Consider the following 22,048-nt stretch of genomic DNA (forward strand, 5'->3'; position numbering starts at 1 on the left):
AGTTCTGCTTGAGTGAGCAAATACAAAGGATACTCAGGAAGGACAGAGTGAGATAAACGGGGCAAGAGAACATGCTTATGTAAATGTTAATAAAATGAAGGAGGGATACAGTAGACGAGACTGACAGAAAAGGAGAACAATGAAAGAGAAAAGCAAAAGGTTAAAAGAGGGTCACGTCCTTCCTGCTCTGCAGATGCATGTTACATCTGCAATTAATGATGATATCAAAGTGAAGCAGACGTGAAGGATTAAAGATCCAATGATCCAAATCAAAAAGCAAGCACACATACAGCTGCACATTAATAAACACAGCACAGTTAGCTGATAGTGTTTTATACATATGGAGCTGTAGATCTTGTAAAATGAATCATGTTGGTTTTACATGGCTTGTTGCTGATCTAAAATGGTTTACAAGCTCAGTCAGGTCCCCACCAGCTGGTCTACCACCTAAACCAGACCAGTTTGGACTGGCTAGTAACCAGAAACCATCTTCCAAAACACAATTTGTACCTTAAATTGGTTTTAATTGAGTTTTCCAGTAGAGCGAGCAGGATTTTAAAACTGAAACCTAATCTACTTACTGGTAGTCCAGCTAATTAACCATCTAGACAAGCTTAGAACAGCTAATGACCATAAATTATGAAACTAGCCAAACAATCAGAAGCTGGTTTTAGCTGCATGGGTTTTGGAGGATGGGGGAGTTTTAGTTGGAGCTGAAAATCAATATTTTGGCTACTGGTGCTGACAGGAAACATTTCAGGAGTCAAAGAAAAATGATTTACAGGAACACAAATATAAAATAGAAGCATTAAAGAACAATAATTGAATGATGGCAAAGGCTGTGGTTTATACTGTGAACCAAAACCTTCCATTAGTGAGGTTGAATGAATGGCTAAATTATATTTGGCCTGCAATGCAGACTCCCACAGGAAAAACCTAGCTGAGTGGAATTTGATTATTGCAGTGTGTGTGGTGTGTGGTGTGTGGTGTGTGTGTGTGTGTGTGTGTACAGGTTTATATTACATTTTGGGAAACCAAATGTCCCCACAATGATAGTAAAACCTGAGATCACCTACATTGTGGGGGCCAGCCAGCGGTCCCCACGAGGGAAATGGGTTAATAAACATACTAAATTATATTTTTTTGAAAATGTAAAAATGCAGAAAGTTGTGTGTGATGGGTAGGTTTAGGGGTAGGGTTAGTGTAAGGGGACAGAATATACAGTTTGTACAGTATAAAAATCATTATGCCTATGGAGAGTCCCCACAAATATAGCGAACCAGACATGTGTGTGTGTCTGTGTGTGTGCATGTGTGTGTGTTTGTGTGTTGCATTGGTTTACTTTTATGAAAGACTGGCAATTCGTTTAAAAAAAAAAAAAAAAAAAACATAAAAATAATCAAACTAAACAAAGAGTACCTGTTCATATACTCTGATGTTTCACATTCGGAATGGCATACTTCCATGTTTCTCATTCTATTTCTGTAGTATGTATACTGTGCACAATGTGCAAATTGATGGAATACCTTGATGACCTACTACAGCTGCCAAAATGTGCAGTATACCACAGATCATCCTGCATGAGTTTCTGTATCCCACAATACAACACACTTGTACTAGTAGATGTGATAAACCTGAAGAAATTTGTCAACAGGTAGAGATTTTGAATCATTGTCTCTATCGTTATTATTTATTACATTCTGAATACAGTGTCTCAGATCGTCTTTTCACACTGCGCTTAACCCCGGGTTATCATCATTCTTAACCCTGCTTTTAATCTTGTGTAAAGGAATGTTTCACACTTGAAAGTTAGAAGTGAGGTTTTACCCGGGGTTATGAAACCCTACTCAGGAGACCTCTTTTATAGTGTTAAGCCCACATTACGGTGGCAACCTTGTACAGTGTGAAAAGATGATGTGTTAGAATGTTATGTTTAGATGCTTAGTAACAGACAACCAATCGCGTGTCTCATATTCACATGTTTTGGACAGTCATGGAAACACTGCACATTAAAGCAGCGCTATGCAGTTTTGGCAATTTCTTCACTTTTTGCTCGCAGGTTTCTATATAGAGCTCCCCCTACAGCTTCGGAATAGATATTTGACAAAACCGTCGTCAAAACTCGTTGATGACTCTCTCCCCTCCCATCTTCACCCTCTGGTCATGTGCATTTGTTTTCAAAGAAGCCGGCGAACGCACAGAGCCATGTCCACTGAGGTATGTATGATACACAGAAGGCTAGCATATAAATGTTTAGATAGTGTATGTGTGCCGTAAAGCAATTCGTTACATCGCGAGACCTGATATCACGCGATACTTCCTGACGCCCGCCGGCCCAAAGTTGCAAGGGTGGTTTTTCCGCTCACAGGCGCTAGGGGTGTGCGAGAAGACCACCATTCAACCCGAAAAAAGTCATATAACCATTCCAATGACTCCGAAGCTGTTCAGTTAAGGTAAATTAAGCTAAAAAAAACTGCATAGTTCCCCTTTAAACAGTAGTTTCAGGGCCCTATCTTGCACCCAGCGCAATTGACTTTGTACACTGACGCATGTATCATTCCTATTTTGCACCCGCGCAAAGCGCGCTTTTCCCTCCACAGAAGCACGTCGCTAAACTAGGGAATGAACTTGCGCTCCCTGGGCGGTTCAGCGCAAAAAAGGAGGCGTGTTCCGGCGCAAACGTTCCTTCATGCTATTTTGCAGGTTTAGAAAACAATTGCGCCACTAACCAGGAAAAAATAGTTTAAAGTCAGTGGCGCGTTGCGCATGTTATTCATATGCTATTTTAAGGGCGCATGCTTGGCCATAATCAATGTAGCGTGTGCACAACGCGCATACACTTTGATTCTCTCATCTACACAGAAGCAGCAGTTTTCATTTTTGCAAATCATACATTATTATGATAGATAGATAGATAGATAGATAGATAGATAGATAGATAGATAGATAGATAGATAGATAGATAGATAGATAGATAGATAGATAGATAGATAGATAGATAGATAGATAGATAGATAGACAATTTATTATAAAAGCATACATCTAGCTTACACATTTACCCAAATTATCATACGCCTTTTTAACCGAAGTTAATTTGGGTGGGTTTCTCCATCCCCAACGTCCCTGACGAGAGCATTGCTCTCCTTGGCTGTTAACCGCTCCTGGCGCGCGTCTGGCAAATCCGCCGTTATAATAGGAATCCGCTTTAGAACAAAGCGCGTCTGCTCTTAAAGGGAATGTGAGATGACGCTCTGATTGGTTTATTTCACGTTACGCCCAAACCACACCTATGAATAATGAAGCTACTTCAGACCAACCCATTTTAGATTTGCGCCTGGCGCAAGAGTCATTTATCCCGCTGGGAAAATAGCAACAGCGCCAAGACCCACCCACAAAGTTACTTGCGCTTTGCGCTTTGACACTTGCGTTTCAGATCGTTAAAATAGGGCCCTCAGTGTTTGATGGGAAAAATGTTAAATGGTGACAGAAAACACAACAATTGGAGTGAAGAAAAGACCGTGAAGGATGTGAAGTGCTAGAGCTTTTATGTAAACTGGTCGCGTAGTTCGTCCAATCAATGACACTGACACCACAAATATGCAAATAAGGACATTAACCCAAGGTTAGGAATGTACCGTGTGAAACGACAGCTTGTGAATACCAGGGCTGCCAACTTTTGAATTTAGCTTGGAGTGAGAATTATGGATGGGGGATGTGGTGTGGAGGAGGTGATTTGATTCAAAAGCTTGAGATTGATACTGATCTTGATTTAGAATTGATTCATTTGGCTAATTATCAGGTACAGTAGTGCCTACATGTTAATTTTTACTCAAGGAAAAAAATCTCTATCAACTAATGCTGTAAACATACAGGGAAACCTGTCAGCTGGTATTATTATCAAAGGGTAAAATTAACATCTCATTCTTACACAATTATTTATTATTAATTGTTAACCCCCGGTTAAATTATGAGCAATGTGATACTTGAACCAAGGATTCACATTTTCAAGTGTATTCAAGTGTATTATTGAACTCCTCACATACCTGTTTGCCATCCAGTGTGTAGATCCTTTTCACGGCTCCGCTCTCGAGTTTGATGGCCTCTGTGATGTCAGTGAGCACCTGCTCGAAAGAGTGTGCCGTCTTCTTATTGAGCAGCACACGGACAGCCTTCCTCGGCTTCACCCCGCTCCTCATCACCGTCACCAGCTTGGGTCGCACAAAGTCCTTGGTCTCTCTCGCCTCACAGGCGGAGCGGTTGGCTAGCATGTTCTTCTGGCTGGCTGATGCTTTCACATTGACCGACCAGTTGGGGTTCACATTTTTGGTGTAGTCCACTTTCTTGTAGAAGTTCTCGGAGGCGCAAACATAGCTCTCACCTGAAGAGGTAGAAAACACAGAAACAGAGAAAGAAAGATGACTGGTTGAACATCTCAACACATTTCTGCTACAGTACATTTAGTTTGACAGCTTTGGTTTCAAATGACAACTATTGCTGATTTCCAGTGTTCTGCTACTTTGATGTATGAGGAATGTAATTGCTTTCCATAACCTTCACCCTCTCTCCTCTCTCTAGTGGAATGAGCAGCAACCTCCATCTGAACTGCTGAAACAATCACATCTTTCAAGAAGACACACCTTTTCCGCCAGCACTTAACCACTCCACAAGCAAAACCAATTCACTTGCAAATAAATAAATCAATAAAATTCTCTTCTTTTCCTACTCTGTATTTCTCTTCTGCTTGTTTCTAATCTAGCTTTTTAATAAACGTGGCTTTGTATGCTGCAAATATTTTTAGCTCTCTGACGAATGCTCTTCTATTGTAAGATAATAAATTGTAAAATAATATGCTGAATGCATGAATGTGAATGTAAGTTTGAGCATGACTTGTGATGTGTCCTGATAAAAAAACAACTTGATGAAAAGGTTTGTCAAGATAAACTTTATGATGGCTTGAGAATGCCTGACCTAATTAGTTTTAATAGCCAGAAGTTTAAATGTTTTATATAGACTTCATCGGATTCAAACAAAAAATAGATTTGACATATTTATAACACAGTTCCCAATAGGACTCTCAATTATTCCCAATAATTATGGTTACTAATAGGATAAACTGACCCTGTAAAACCCCTGGAGCCCCCCTCCAGGGGTTTTACAGGGTCAGTTTATCCTATTAGTTGATTGTACAGGAGCAAAACATTATTCCAGTACAATACAAGTAGAGATATGATAAATATTATTATTAAATATCCAAAGAGAACATAATTAAAAAATCCTATAAGACTTTTACTTTGTAGTAAATGTGGGAATTGTTTCGCAATCAATTCCATTAGGATCCTTTAAGATTGCCTCCAAATCATGCCACAGATTCCATCAGGAATCCTGTACACATTCCTTTAGGATATTTGTGACTATGGGGAGCAGTCAATGGTCCCCACAAGGAAAACAGCTTAATAAACATACTAAATAATGAAAATATAAAAATTCTAAAAGTTTTCTGTGTGGGGTTGTAGAAAATAGTATTAGGTTTGTATAAGAACGTACGTGTGTGTGTGTGTGTGTGTGTGTGTGTGCCACACTCTTAAATGCATAGGCAGTGCGGTTAACACGCAAATGTATCACACCAACAGACGACACAGAATAGCTGAGCTCCAGAAACACACGGTTTAGCGGTTGAGTGTGTGTGTGTGTGTGTGTGTGTGTGTCTGGGTGCCACACATTTTGAGCATGTTCCTCTAGGCTCCTTTATTTGCTGTCTGCTCCCAGCTTGATTCATCTCAAATTCAACATATACTGACAAAGCAGATTTGCTCTGTAATGAAGAATGTGTTGTCTTTTCATGTGGAAAACATTTGCTGCTTTCAATCACTAAAATTGTTGGGGATGAGAGTACCGGCAACATATGAGAAGTGCCAGTACGCAAGAACAAGTGAGGGTACACTACAGATTAAATGATAGAAGTGCCGTATTGTGCCCTCGTCATCTTTAATCTAAATAAGGGAACCTCCTTTTTACAGCGACATCTCTTCTCTTCTCTGACCAATAGCAAACCACAACCATCCAACTATCCAATAAATTCCTGATGGACTAAATCAAGTCCCTCCTTACATTTCTTCTTGTTTGAGAAGCAGTTTCACTCAGATATACGTCACAATAGGGAAGAAAAGACTATCACAACTTCCGTTTCTTACTGCTTTAATTAGACTGACACTGGTCATTTATGCCACAATTATCTGATAAAGCTGTGGTCACTGATTTATCATACAACCCGACTCAAAGTACATCCAAAATGTGTTTCCCCATGTGAACTATCTATGCAGGAGAAGTGCACTAGCATTGACTCCATACAATTTAAGAGCTGGATTAAAGTAATTACCATGTTTCAGGGACTGAATGACTGCTAAGCCCTCTGATCTTTGACCCGTGTCTCTAAAATGTTAGCATACATGAGCGACACAGTTTACAGCAACACTAGCCTACTCTGTGGTTTTTAAGTTTAAGTTTAATTATGCAAAATAGCTATTTTTGTTTTCCAAATAGCAATGTTGAAAACAAACCACTTTGCATGTGTACATTGGACATGTTCCATATTTTCATGACCTGGAAGGTGGTACTGTATTGATATTCCTTAAACAGTTGTTATGGTTTGTTCTAAACTAATAACCGCAATTTATTCAGCCTGAACTACATAAAATACTTCATTCACATTTCGTTTTGTACATAATTTCGGTTGAAGTGTTTTCTGCTTTCAACCTCAGTTTCAGCTATTTTTGTTTGCTTTTATACTGGTATAGTAGTCTTAGACGTGTGAGTGTGAATGTTCAGGATTAAAAGCTGGTGTCAACCTTTAATGGGCACATTACTGTTGGCATGGCAACCAGACAGGCCAACCAATCTGCTTTTAGCTCTTGGAGAGCTTAGTGCAGGTGGGCAGTGTGTGTTTTACTAACAACTGGTTTAGTGCTCATCACACACTAATAGGGTACAACGGGGATAAAGGCACACCTTAAGAAAAATGTGCTTTTCACTACCCCCATAGCGTATGATTGCATTTTTTATTTTTTTATTGAACATTGATGGAGCAACAGATTTTGTGTGAAAACAAATCATAAAAGTGGTTTGTTTGTTTAAAAATCGTATAAATGTATGAGGTGGCAAGGTGGGCCTTTTACTCCACACACGGGATAAAACCAGCATGGGGCAAAATGCAACATTATTTACAAAAATACTTTGTATGCTTATGCAGAGATTTTTTGCTTAACAATACTATGCAAATGATGAATGATAAAGAGAATAAACATTATGGTTAACATAAATACAAAAATGCCTAACTCAAAACACTCACCTTCCTCGAGCTCATCCAGATTGGTGATCTTCAGTGATCCGTCGATGGTGAAGATGTATCTGACCCCCTGTGGCAGGTTGATGTGGTCAGACAGAGAGCGGGTCAGGTCAGCCAGAAGCGCATCAAATGTGCGGAAACGGTCACTGGCCACTGCATACACGATGCCCTTGAAGTAGCGGTCGCCGTTGCGGTAGAACCGTACCTTCTTAGCCTTCTTCTCATTGGTCAGAGCCTGGAGGGTGCGTGTACGGTAGAAACTGCAGTGAGCGCTGTGAGTGGGGCTGGGGAGGCCGTTGGGCCGTCCACCTCGTGAGGTCCGAGACGCCTTGTCCCGCTCATCGAAATGGCCGAAGTCCAGCTCCATGGCAACGTGTTCAGAGGGGGCATCCATAGTGGTGGTGAAGGAGGTCTTGTACTGAGGAGTTATGGGTCTAATAGAATGAGAAAATCATAAAAGACAAACAGAATTATTTTTGGTCTGACTAGGGAAAGCAAACTTAAGAAAGCTTTTTTTTCGCCACAGAATAAAAAAAAGGTAAAAATACAAAAGGTATTTTTTTCTCACAATTCAATTTGGACTTTTTTCCTCAGAATTGTGAACTTTTTGAAGTGTCAAAGTAGGAGTTGCATAGCTGTCAATGGAGGACAGAAAGCTCAGATCTGTTTCTTCTCAGATTTGTGTTCCGAAGATCACAAACGAAACGAAAGTCTTACGTGTTTGGAACGGCATGAGGGTGAGTAATTAATGACAGAATTGTCATTTTTGGGAGAACTAGGCCTACACAATTGTGAGTGTACAAATCTTAATCATTCCTCAAAAGTTTTTATTTTTATATCAAATAGCCAATCATATTTATACAAATATCATAAATGATGAATTCATGAACATCATTATGTTTTTTGGGGGGTTTCAAAATAGAAACCTGTCCTCAAAGTCTGTCATTCGAAAAACATGTTACCTGAAACACTGAAACCAACTGTGTTTTTCGGTCTACGCCTACCATCCAGTAAGTACTACACATATACACATGCTTTCTGAGTAACACACACTCCACCATGGATTGGCCTACATACAGCAGACCCACACAAATTTCAATGTCACTCATGTGCTATTATTAGAAATTCCCTGTGGAGACAGTCATTTCCCAAAAAAACTAAACACAAGGAAACTGAAGGTATGGTCATCTTTAAACTACCGTAGTTATCAGGCGGTATTTAAATGCCCTTACTGTAGATTGAGAACATAGAAATACACACAAGTTCACTGAGTTTATACACATTTATACAGCACATTGATAACAACATACTCCACATTTAAATCAATCAACTGTTCCTCAACTAGCCAGTATCCATGGCAACAGCAACACAAGCTTGCCATGTTTTCTAAAAGGATACACAGATGAAGCATAGAAACTACACGTCAGCATCAAATCACACGTGATCATTAACATTCCATTCATTACCCATTTATCTATTAAATGTCATTAACTGAAACCTTCTGAAGAACTGAAATCAAATATTATACTGGTTTGTTTGTTTTATTGGCTGATTTCTTTTATAAGGAACTACCTGTAGAAGTTACAGGACATTCATGGTGAAGTGTGTAATTTCCACACCACCTGCAACACCAAACTGAGTGTGATGGGGTGGAACCACATGTTTCACTTTGTAAAATACCTGACCTGACTAATTATTTAGGAAAATGATGTCATTGATATGGCAGCACAATTAAATGCACTCTGCAGTCGACAGTCCTCAAGAAATTAATTAGCTAATTGTCTGATCTGTGACATAAAGCAATGAAAAATAAGTCTATTTCACACTTTTAAAAGCCCTCCAAAAACAAATCTTAAGTGACTTCATTTACAGCAACAGACATTCATCAGCCAGTAACACTCGCAGATTTTTACTATTATCATGTAGCTATGCTAGCATAGTGATAATAACAACAAACATGCAAAGTTAATAGAGATATTGGTTACAATTTTTTGGAATGCATCAGAAATGGTCATTTTATTTTGGTGTGATGATTCTTTTTTATATTTCTCTGAAGAACTGAATTCTTTGGTTGACAGAACCAATACAAAACTGTTGTTATTACCCTAGTGAAAAATAGATATACCAAGATGTATTTGAAATACATTTATTGTTTGCACTTTATTTTACAGTACGACCACTTTTGTACTAACAGTGTAATCACCTAAGAAAGTAGTGGGCAAGGTTTAGAGGTAAGTTCAGGGTTAGTACCTAGTTATTACATAGTTATTATAATTACTATAATGACTGCATATAATGCGGAACAGGACTGTAAAATAAAGTGCTACACATTTATTTTATGCTAAGTATACTACAAATGCATTTACATATTTAAGTACCTTATATTACTAATTTTGTACTTAATGCACTTCGGTTTTCCTCAAGTAGTGCTGAGGTCCAACTAAAGATATACTTAAGTATGTTTTATGGTTCTAAAATTAAAGTATTGCAAGCATACTTTAGGTACACTTTAAATATCTTGCATTTAAAGACTAATATTATATAGTCAGTGATCATATCTTACTAATAGTGATATTTAAAAACACATTTTAGGCTTAATATTAAGGCATGTGCATTGTGCAATAAACAAGTACTCCAAAAAAAGTTTAATAATAATATTTATATCAGTAAGCCTCAAGTGATATGTAAGTAAATATTTTACTACTTGGTATGAAATAAATGATTTTTAAATACATTTTGGTATAGTTTTTTTTTTCTTTTTTTTTTCTTTTTTCATTAGGGTATGCATCATTTTCAATCTTAGAATAGATGCACTGGTCTTTATTTATATGCAAATTCTTGACTTTTCATTGGAATTCCACCTACAATATCATGCTACTAAAATCATCCCACAATCCACCGCTTCACCCTTAGCGAGAACTGTGAGAAGGAAACAAAAGAGGAGAGGCGGACATATATTTAGCCTCCATTTCCACAGAAACACTCCAGCACAACTGCCATTGGATGGGTTTTATCTCCAAAAAAAAAAAAAAAAACCTTTTCAGGTGTGGGCTAGGGGAAGAGATCATTGTAGAGGTTTTCCAGGTTTGTAAAATAAGCCAGTGGCTTCTTTTAAAGTAGTGCAACATTTACATACACATGCAAATTTGATGTTCTAAAATTACTATCAAATAGGCTGAGCAACAACTCTCTGCAAAAGTATGGAGAACTAAAAACAAACAAACATACATCTATAATCTAATAATCCTAAAAAATATATATAAAAAAATAAATTAAATAAAGGGACAAAAAGAAATTGAGTGAGAAAACCAGGTCAAACCATTGTAGGGTGGTCAAGCTAGTTTCTGGAGCATTCTCCAGGTTAACTTTAGCTCCACCAACATGTGGCTCAGCTGATCTAAACAAGCTTCTACTGACCTTAAATGGACAGTCTGGATCAGATAGAAAGCATGTGAAACCAGCTACAGTTCGAGCAGTTCTAACAGTTTGTGTGATAAAGATGATGGATAATGCTATTGTATCTCAGAGATGACTAGAAGACTAAAACAAATTTCATTTTCTCTGTCTGTTTCAAACCCTATTAAGCTGTCTCGCTGTCTTATCTATCTAGACATCTGTCTTCTAGGGAGCATCCTAACCTGAACAGAACCTCATTAATGACTGATCTGGAACTCTCTTCACAAAATAGCAATATGCATAAAAAGCGCATAGATTGCATTAGCGCATTAGATTGCACTATTGCACTATTAAATTTAGTTTACATTCATACACCATCTTGGTTGGATTTCCTCACTGAGCATATTGCAATGTAATCGGGGATAACCTTAGTTTAGAAAAAAAAAAAAAAAGATATCTTGGAAGGTAGCATAAGGTTGCTGCCTAGCTTTTGTAACAGACATTATGTCTAGATAGGCAGCTCACAAGGTTTTGGAACAGAGTTTATGTCTCTCTCTCTGATTAAAGTCCAGACTGAGAGGAAGGCAGATCCTGGCCACTGAGCTCCATGTGGACCAGGGCCAGAACTTCGAAAACACAGCTGCTCTCTTTGAACAAAACTCTCTCTACCCTCCACAAAAGAAATGAGAAATAAAAGAAAGTGAAAGAAGGAGAGTGTTAGAAAAGGACAGTTGTCTCTGCTGCAGTTCCAACTGTATCTTTTCACATCACCCTTTCTTTGAGGATAAAGTGATTAAGCAAGCGCAAGAATGTAAAAGTCACTCACATAAACACACTAACGGCACACATGCTTAATAATGCATTTGAAGTGCTAAACACACACATGTGTGGTGATACACCCTACATTATGTGGACCAAATGTTCCCACAAGTATGATAATACAAGTACATTTTGACATTATGGGGACATTTTTTTTTTTTTTTTTTTTGCTCCCCATGAGGAAACAAGATTATAAATCATACATAATGATCTTTTTTGGAAATATAAAATAGCAGAAAGTTTTCTGTGATGGGTAGGTTTAGAAGTAGGGATATATAATGGGTTATATAGTATGAGGGGATAGAATATACAGTTTGTACAGTATAAAAGCCATTAAGTCTATGGAGAGTAAACCAGACACAGAGAGTGTGTGTGTGTGTGTGTGTGTGTGTGTGTGTGTGTGTGTGTGTGTGTGACTAGCATATGCCCCATCTGATTTCAATAAACAGTGGTCATCTGTCCATTTCTTTGTCACTGAGGTCTCCTGCCCCCAACAAGACTTTTACAACTTATACTTGCCCCTCCCACCCACCTTCTGCTGTCCCAGCAATTGGTCAATATTCTCATTCTGTTACCGCACTCTCCCATCTGAGCACACATTCCCTCAAAATATTCCCCCATACCCCTCCCCAAACCAAAAATGGATCAATAAAGCTACACCACCTCATATTACACACAAAACACACACAGTGAGAGAGAGAGAGAGAGAGAGAGAGAGAGAGAGAGAGAGAGAGACTCCTATTCAAAGCCAAATCAATAACTACTCATCAATGTCCTGATATGTTTTTAACTCTTTTTGTCTGCAGAACCGCCAGCTGTCAATAGCCCTGCTCCCTATTCCCTGTCTGGCAAATATCACACCGTGTCCTGGATTTGGTCGATTAAAGGTTTTGTTTAAATTCCGCCTGGAGAGGGACAGTCACTTAAATAACAATACAACCCCTCTAATAATGGAAATGGATTACTGCCATACTGGGAGTTTAACCCATCGCTATCCATGTTTGATTCCATCCCTTTCATTTTAATACTTCCTAAAACAAGTTTTTCACCCACCTTCAAACAGCTAAGTATAAAACTTAACGCATAATTTGTGTAGTTTGTGCCATGGAAATGAATGGTACATCAAATCATGAGGTTTGTTGAGATTGTTAATTACTTCACAAAAAAAACTAAATGTCACTGTTTTTTGGCCCTGGTACAAAATGATCAGCTAACATCATTTCACTAATTATATTATCAGCACACTATAAAGTGTGAATGAGTACTAATCAGGTGAAATCACACTACCATTCTGATTGGATTATAAGAGCAGATTTATTGCTATAAAAGGAGGGAATAAGTGCTTCCAATCATTGTGTTCTTATGTTAGCAATGGTTACCTCAAAAGAAAGATGTGCAACCATCATTGCCTTGCATCAAAATGGTTTCACGCGGAAGGAAATTGCAGCAAAGGAAATTGTACCTGAAAGAACCATTAACCGGATCATTAAGAACTTTAAGGAGAGAGGATGAACTGCAGTGAAGAAGGCTTCAGGACTTCCCAGAGTGTCCAGCAAGTGGCAGGACCATCTTCTCCTGAGGAGTCAGCCACAGAATCATGTCACCACCAGTGCAGAGCTGCTCAATATTGGCAGGAGGCAGGTGAGAATGCATCTGTGCGCACAGTGAGGCCAAGACTTTCGCACAACAGCCTACTGTCAAGAATGGTAGCAAAGAAGCCACTTCTCTCCAAGAAGAACAATAAGGATAGACTGAATTCTGCTGGAAGTGCAAAGATTGGACAGCAGAAGACTGGTGCAAAACTAATTTCTCTAATAAAGCCCTCATCCGACTGTTTGGGACATCTGGAAATTTGATTGTCCAGAGAGGAAAAGGTGAACGCTACCAAGAGTCCTGTGTCATGCCAACAGTGAAAAATCCTGAGGCCATCCATGTGTGGGGTTTGGGGATTGGGCTGTCTCACAGTTCTGCCCAGAAACACTGCCATGAATAAAGAAACGTCATCTGCTCCGGGAGGATAAAAAGAGGAGTAACGACAGTGCAAGATGAGAGAGGACCAGGCCTGAGGCTTTATGTTGTTGTTTTTATTATGTTTATATGCGGCAGTTGTCCGTGAGGGGAATCTGATTTACTTTCGTTTTGTGTTTGTTTATTTTATAGTTAAAGTATTATGTTGAACGCTTACTGGTTCCGCCTCCTTCTTCCCTAAACTTTAAGCCTTGTGTTACATTGGAGCCGAAACCTTGGAGGATAGAGGGGCCGCTGTCATAGAGCCCTCGCCGCTGTGGGGAAGTCACTGTTCCATCGAGTTGGATACAGCAGCATCTGCCACCAAGGACACTCGAGGCGGTGGAGCTGGAGGGCTCGGCGAGGGGACGGATACTCGTCTCCGTCCACCAAAGCATGGAGAAGCGGCTGCTGGCGGTTTGGAGGAGTCAGGGGCTTCATCCAATTTTTTTTACTCTCTCCCCTCTGTCTCTCCTTGTCCTTCCGTTTCCTTTTCTCTCGCATTGTCTCACCTTACCCCCAGGTGCTGCGGCCGCCGTGACTGGCCCCCCGGAGGGGGGGAGTAAAGCGCAGTCTTGAGGGTACCCCCTGGCTTGCAAGGGGCGATGGGGGTATGTGGCAAACAGGGCGGGGCCGAGAGCCGGAGGAACGGTGCAAGGCTGGTGGCGTGATTGCAATTGAGCAAGTCTCACGGCCTCGAGTCGGGAGAAATTTGGTGATGATCTATCCATTTTCCAGCATGATGGAGCACCATGTCACAAGGCAAGAGTGATCATGAAGTGGCTCGTAGAACATTATATTGAAATTTTGGATTCGTGGCCAGGCAACACCCCTGATCTTAATCCCATTGAGAACATGTGGTCAATCCTCAAAAGGCGAGTAGACAAGCAGAAACCCACAAATTGTGATAAACTCTGATCACTAATAAGGTTTTCTCACTAAAAAGGATTGCCGTCTGTCAGGATTTGGCCCAGAAGCTGATATCCAGCATATCAGAGCGGATTGCAGAGGTTATGAAGAAGAAGGCTCAACACGGTATACACTGACTCTTTGCATATATTGATTGTTTTTTTGTCATTAAAAGCCTTTAAAACTTCCAGTATACCATAGAACTATATTTTAAAGGTTCCTTCATCCTTTCCATGAACCTACTCTGCTCTGATTGGTCAGATGGCCCAGTCTGTTGTGGTTGGTCCACCCCTTAAAGCATGTGTCAGTAACTAAGCTTCTTCAACACTTGTATACACAGTGATACAAACAGTAGTAATGCCGTTGGTTCTACCGTAGTAATTCGAGTGCATGCAAAGTGGAAAATCTTTTGCAGCGCAGAAAATAGCGTCTTCTCGACATGTCCACAACATGAACCAAACTCTTCCAGACGTCAGCTACAACTACAGTGTTTGACAATGAGATGTCAGAAATGCCAAGCTCTACAACTGTCCTTGATTTTACCTAGTTGCTTGGCATGAGTAAGAAAGTATGACAGAGTTAAAGAGAGAGCTCTGGCAGTATTAGACTATTTAAGTGATTAACCTACTTTATTGTTTACAACAGAAAACAACCTGGGTAACAAATCAGTATGTCTGTGAAAGAAAATATCATCTGAAAAATCATGAATATGTCGGTATGAATAGTAGGCCTATGTTATTATTGTTGAAGATTGTCTTGTTTGCTAAAAAAGATTTTTGTAAAATGTAATGGATTATAAGATAATAAACAGATAAGATTTTAAAAACGGTTTCTTCTCAAATCGATAATTATTTCCCCTTAATTATTTATGTGGTGAAAAGTTGTGTAATAATTAAGCATAGCGTCAGTTCTGGCAGGTTACGTTAGTCAAGCTTGCATCAGCTGACTCTCAGCTGATACACGTCTACCTATAGGAATACGACGCCTATCACTGTATACAAATATAAGCTCCTTCAGTATTATCAGCAGCTATCGCGTTTCTCAGGAGCTAATTACCCTCCTCCATCCCCAGCTCCTCCTCTCGTCTAGTCAGTTTGGCATTCTGATTCCCCTTGAATCAGAATAAATTCTCAAATTATGTTTTACTTTAAAATCTTGAATTAATGAGATCTGCAATACATTCATGTTGGTTCTATTCTGTTTACCCTAAGGGGGGTTATTTCTGCTCTCCCTGCTCTTATCCATAGGCTGCATGGATGCGCAGGGAGTTCTTGCCCAGAACAGAACCATACCGCCAATCCAAACTGTATGCTAATTGTCAATCTTATTTGACGATAGTGGTCTTGACAGAAACTGGTACGATTGTACATTAAATGTCTGTCTTGTTTGAACGTGTTCATTTGTCTAGGCTCAAAACTGCTAGAAGCAGCTTTTCCTCGCGGAAGATTTGTAAAGTACTTCAACTCAAATCAATATTTTGTGTTTAATTAATTACTTATGTGGCAAGTAGTCGTGTAATAAGCGGGATAATGTACATCCAGATAGTTGTTATCGCAAAATAAATCCCTTCAGGGTGATACAAGACCCATCCGCTTTAACCGGCTGGATGTACATTATCCCTTACATAATAACCAGCATTAAATTACTATTAACCAATGACAAGATTTTAGAAAGGCTGCATTACTACAACAGTACTCTAAAATAGTGCCTAGCTAATCACCATTAATCAGTTGTGTCCACTGACTAGGTGACATTAGCCAAAAAACCTTTTTCAGTTTTACATTCCGATGAAAAATTACAAAACCTTTGTAATGACATATATGAATCATTCACAGGAATTTGTTTCAAGAAAGTCAATAGGGTCCATTTTGATTACATGTTGACTTCAGTGAGGGAAACACTACAAAATAAAAAAATGCTCAGCGACTGAGATGAGGCTTAAAAATCGATACTCATCCATAACGGTGTTGACACACAGCAAACACAGAGCATGGTTTATTAATCTAAGGCTTAATATGAAATTACAAATCAATTTCAGCATTTAAGAAGAGGCATTAACAGCTGACTAAAAATAATCTAAATATTAGAAGGCTGCTCTTTCTAATCTCAGGAAAATTCTCATGTTATGTTTCATTTAACTAGGATTGTTGTCCCAGGTATTTCTCCTAAAAATCCTTTAATAAAAAAAAATACTTGCATTAAAATTAATGTGCATAACAAAGCTCAGATAATTAGATTCCTGACATCTTGACAAATCTGAGCATTGTTGGCGTTGCTGAGTTGGCTTTTGAAGCTTTAGAGGAGATAAGCGATATCACTGGGGTGGGTGGGGGGTTGAGGTGGTCTCGAATGATAAAAACTAAGAAGCAAGAGGCTAAAGCAAACATCTCCATTTAATCTTTATATGTAATCTCATTAGTATTTTGGGAAAATGATTAAGATATTTGTCATGTGTTGTTATTATATTCATAGCACAGATTCACAGTACTTTCAGACCTCCACTGTATTCAAATCCTTTAGGACTTGTCAAATGCCTAAGGTGCTTCCATCTCTATTGACTTAGTTAGAGGAATCCTATAAACGCTTGTCAGTGCTACCTAGCTTGACGACACTTCAATTAGCTCCTTAATCAGCACCCACAGCCTGACCTCCACTATCTTTAGCCTGTAATGATGGGATTTCTGAGAGCTAGGTTGCTACAAGTCAGCTTATTTGACTTCCTCACACCCAATCCAAAATCAAAACACGGCACTACAGAGAGAGCGAAGGAAACAGTTCATCCTGCACATTCTCAAAAGGCCATCACATTTACTTACTTTCCAACCATTCAAAGTGATTATGCAGACTACATTTTTACATTGTCTGAGGTTTTAACCACATAGGACCTTGATGGGGATGCATCCACTTTGATATCTACATTATCTAGATTAGTAGTCAATATGGGTTTTTCAGTGACCAATTCTTTAAACTTTACCTTAGGTATTCTGAGTGGTTGTTATGCTGTTGCTATGTTCTGGTTGGCTGCTAAAGGGTGTTCTGAGTGGTCGACATAGCATTGTTATGTGGTTCCTAAGGTGTTCTAATAGAAAATTTCTTCAACAAGCTAAAAGGCGTAATTATCCCTAAAATGGTGAATTACTCATCCTCATGTCATTCCAATCCCATAAGACATTCGTTCATCTTCAGAACACAAATGAAGATATTTTTGATGAAATCTGAGAGCTTTCTGTCCTTCCATTGAAAGCTATGCAACTGACACTTTAAAAAGTTCATAAAAACATCGTAAAACTAATCCATATGAATTGAGCGGTTTTCAACATTTTCTGAAGAGATGCTATCTCTTTATATGATGAACAGATTGAATTTAGGCTTTTATTCACATATAAACATTCATCAACTCACACATCAGTGGTAAACAAAAGCCCAAGCATGTTCACCTGACATGCAAGAACCAATGAGGTTCATTCTTGTGTTACGCCGCACGTTTGAGCTTCTGCGAGAAACAATGAGGTTTGTTCTTGCGCGTCAAGCAAGTACTGTTGAACTTCGGTTTATGTTCACTGATCAATGTTTATTTGTGATTAAAAGCCTCATATATCATATAAAGCGATCAAGTCTCTTCAGAAAATTTGGACTAAATCACGATTTACGATTTTATAATCTCTTTATGAATTTTTTGAATCGTTAAAGTGGTAGTTGCATAATGTAGCTGTCAATGGAGGGACAGAAAGCTCTCAATTTCATCAAAAATATCTTCATTTGTGTTCCGAAGATGAACGAAAGTCTTACAGGTTTGGAATGATTTGAGGGTGAGTTATGACAGAATTTTCATTTTTGGGTGAACTATCCCTTTAAGCCACACAATTTGAGGTATCAGATTTGAAGTATGCATGAGCAAGATTTCTGCAATATGATTTAAAAATATCATTAACATTAGCAATTTCTAGTGGCTAGCTGTTATTATGCATTTGAGGTAATTAGTTATCACAAATGGTATGGGGGGGGGGTTCTTGCCAATAGGGCGGTCTGTGGCATTTAGACATGGGCTTGTGTCCAGTGTGACTGCCAGAAGGGATTGCAGCAGCTTTTCCAATTAAAGCCTGGCTACTACCCCTCTCGCCTCACCTTGGATTACACACAAAATAATGCTGAGAAATCTGCAAACGAAAGACACACAGGACACAGTAAACGTAGAAAGCGAGAGAATTTGAAAACGACAAGCATACTCAGATGTGACATTGAAGAACAATCCAAGGTTTGATTACAAAAGCATGTGTAAAATGTTGAGGCGACGCCCATGACTGAGGTGGCCCACAGATATCCCCCTCCCTGTTGTGCATTAGTGCTGATTTATGGGTCTGTTATTTGTCTAATCCTGTGGACAGTGTCCCTCTGTACCAGTAAAAAAAAAAAAGAGGGATTACATCCTTATTGTGGTCACACAAGCACAATACACACCTCGAGTGCTTTTATACGGCCATCACTGGTGCAGAGGGGAATTGGGCCTGGTCCACAGCTGACACAAGGGCTCCAACACATCCCCCATCCACCCATGATGGGCATAGATGACTCAAATGCACAGTCATACACCAGAACCCAGCAACTGAGATGCACTGAATCAGCAAGATTCCTAGTGTCATCCAGACATTCCAGTTCATGACAGTATTAGAGACAGCCCCCCACTGCTTTTATTAAATGAAAATTCTGAAATCATTTACTCACTCTCATCTCATTAACAATCAACCCAAGTTCTTCTATCCAAGGAAAACAAAATGAGATGTTTAGCAGGATGTCCAAACAAAAGCATATATTTTGGTTTGTTCTTCACACAAAGCTATCGTCTGGCTTCAGGAGATTCAGAATATAGCGTATAAGTCAACTATTATGGTGATTTCTGCCTTTTTGGAGCTTGAAAGCCCCAGTCCCTAATCATGTTCATTTTCTGCTTGGGCATATTTCTGTCTAACATTTCATTTCTCAATTTATTTTTTAAAAGAAAGACTTTAGATAAACTATTTATGAAGAAAGCATTTTTTGTCAACAAAACCATGGTGGTTGTACCATGTAAAACCATCACTGCACCATGGTACTGCCCCGGTACTTCTTTTGTAAGGGAAAGACCTCCAGTAAAGGTAGTCATATCCAAATGTCTCTTTGCCGTTTATGACAAACTGCTTTTTCACAATGGCAGGTTCAAACTTTTCCCATTGAGTTTTTTGTTGGTTAATAAATTCTGATGTCACACCGTGCTGCAGTGTATAGAGTCCAGTAACACATCACACATTGAATCACACACAATGAGAAGGATAAAATTGGTCATAGTGAAAGCAAATGGTCTCCAGGGGCAAGTCCGTACACCCCACTCCCCCCATACACCCGCCCAGAGTGCTCTGCGAGCCTGTTTCATTGTGTCTCTTTGGCACATGCTGCACTACAGCAAATTCAGGATGGGTCTTATACTTCACACTCACACACACTGCAACCTCCTGAGTATTAGAGAAGAGTACCCTGCAGTTTGAATCTCCCAGAGACAATAAAGTTCCGCTCACATTTGCTACCAATTCGCATATGAATAATTTTAAAATAGACACTTTGGAACTAACCCAAAATTACCCTAATAGGAATTTTCTTGAAAGATTATAAAATCTTTTTCAGATATTTTAGAACATTTACTGTAGCTCCGAATAGCTCCCTACTATTACTGTAGGATTCCCATAGGACAAAATATCTCTTGTAAAAAAAAAAAAAAAAAAAAAAAAAAATATATATATATATATATATATATATATATATATATATATATATATATATATATATATGTCTATATATATATATATATATATATATATATATATATATATATTTTTTTTTTTTTTTTTTTTTTTTTGTGAGTTTGTGATTTCTCTTAACTGTCCAGTAACAAGACATTATTCCATTACAGTTGTAATAACAAATACAACATCAACCAGGACATAAGATCTTAATTGATTTTTAGAGGATTCTTATTTTGATCCCATTAGTATGGGTTTCAGATTAGAAATCCTGTAGGCAACACATTCCTTTAGCATTTTTTGACAAGGGCAAATTGTTCCTGGTAAGAGATAGCCTATTACTATATTTTGCTTATGTTGATGTATTACATGTAGATATATACATATGGTTAATTATATATATATATATATATGCATGCTGCCTCGAACCTTGAACCACCTGACTGTTCACCCACTAACATTCCCAAAAATATGTCTTTATACTTCTGACATTAAAGTAACTCACTAGACATTAGCATAACTACACGAAATACGTTTCGATCAACACGTTTTTCTTTTAAAGTAAAAGTGTACCGGCGTTTGACTTACCAGTGGTACAGTGCTCTGCTGCTGCTGTGTGAGTGTGTGTGGGTGGGCGTGGATGCTGCAGGATCGCGCTGCTCTCCGTGTCTTTGTCTGCCGCTTCAGCTGCTCTGCCTGCGATGCCTCTCTACCGGCACACCGCGCGGTCCTAGCGCCGCCTCGCACACGCCCACTGAGCACAGTCAACACCCACTGCAGGCTGCGTCCAGAAACATCTGCATTCATGTGTTAATACACCGTTAACGAGTCATTAACTCAACTTGAAGCTGAATGTGCTGCAGTTAAAGATGTTATTGACTGCTGACTACACAATTATTGACTATAGGCTACTATTTTCAATCAATAGTTTGTGAAAAAAGTATAAACCTTTCACAAGAATGCTACATTGTGTGTTTAATTTAAAAAATCCAGTTATCATCCTAATTGTTATTTAGACTAATTCATCTAAATTGTTTGGAATGAGTAAATAATTACCTTTTTTTTGTGTCTATCACTTTAATAAAACTGCTAATGAGTCAAAAGAACCTAACCTTGTAGTGGAACGCACTGCAATCAATGTTCTGAATATGAATAGAATATCTTACAGTGTATTGAAAGTTAGCACATTGTGCGCCTATATGTTTGATTTTTCCTCTTGTGTTGTGTGTATAAGAAATCGCAAGCAAAGCGACTTCAGTGACAAAAGAACTGAGATATTTTATATTTATAGGCCTATATATTTGAAAGACCGCTGGAGCATACTATAAACATTTACATCATTACATCATTTCCTGTCTGCAACAATGGAAGAAAGTGGAAGAAAATAAAGGCAGTTGTGGCCTAATGGTTAGAGAGTCAGGCCCTGTCCCAAATCCCACACTTCATATGCCCTTACAGACTTGTGGACTTACAATGGCTGCCACGTGCGCATGTACGTTAAGTCCATGAGAGACCGTAGGGTGTCCCATTTGTCAAGTGTCAGAAGTCTTTGCAGTTGAGATGTGCCCTCAATGCACACTTTTGCCGAGCCCCTACTCCGCAGTAGACTTCTTCCCGACAGTCAGAGCGGCATTATGTCAAGAAAGTGTGGAGAAGTGTTTAGGGTGCCATTTTGGACAGGGCCTCAGACTGGTAACCCGAATGTTGCGAGTTTGATTCTCAATACCGGCAGGAAATGACTGGGGTGACTTTGAGCAAGACTCCTAACCCCCAATCGCTCCCTGGGCGCCACAGGAAAATAGCT

At 39.0% G+C, this 22,048-nt stretch overlaps 1 protein-coding gene across 1 annotated transcript in view; it reads right to left on the reverse strand.

Moving 5' to 3' along the window:
- LOC311083169 (neuronal migration protein doublecortin-like) overlaps positions 1-20,952 on the reverse strand; it is a 33,870-nt gene extending 12,918 nt beyond the window's left edge. The window contains exons 1-3 of the mRNA XM_084114506.1: positions 20,833-20,952; positions 7,346-7,776; positions 4,044-4,378 (exon numbers count right to left, since the gene is read on the reverse strand). Coding sequence (XP_083970632.1) covers positions 4,044-4,378; positions 7,346-7,736 — 726 coding nt within the window. The 5' untranslated portion in view covers positions 7,737-7,776; positions 20,833-20,952. The remainder of the gene's footprint in view (positions 1-4,043; positions 4,379-7,345; positions 7,777-20,832) is intronic.
- Between the last annotated feature and the right edge of the window lie 1,096 nt (positions 20,953-22,048).

Source organism: Abramis brama (assembly GCF_963993115.1).
Source record: "Abramis brama genome assembly, chromosome: 5".
NCBI classification, from domain to species: Eukaryota; Metazoa; Chordata; class Actinopteri; order Cypriniformes; family Leuciscidae; genus Abramis; species Abramis brama.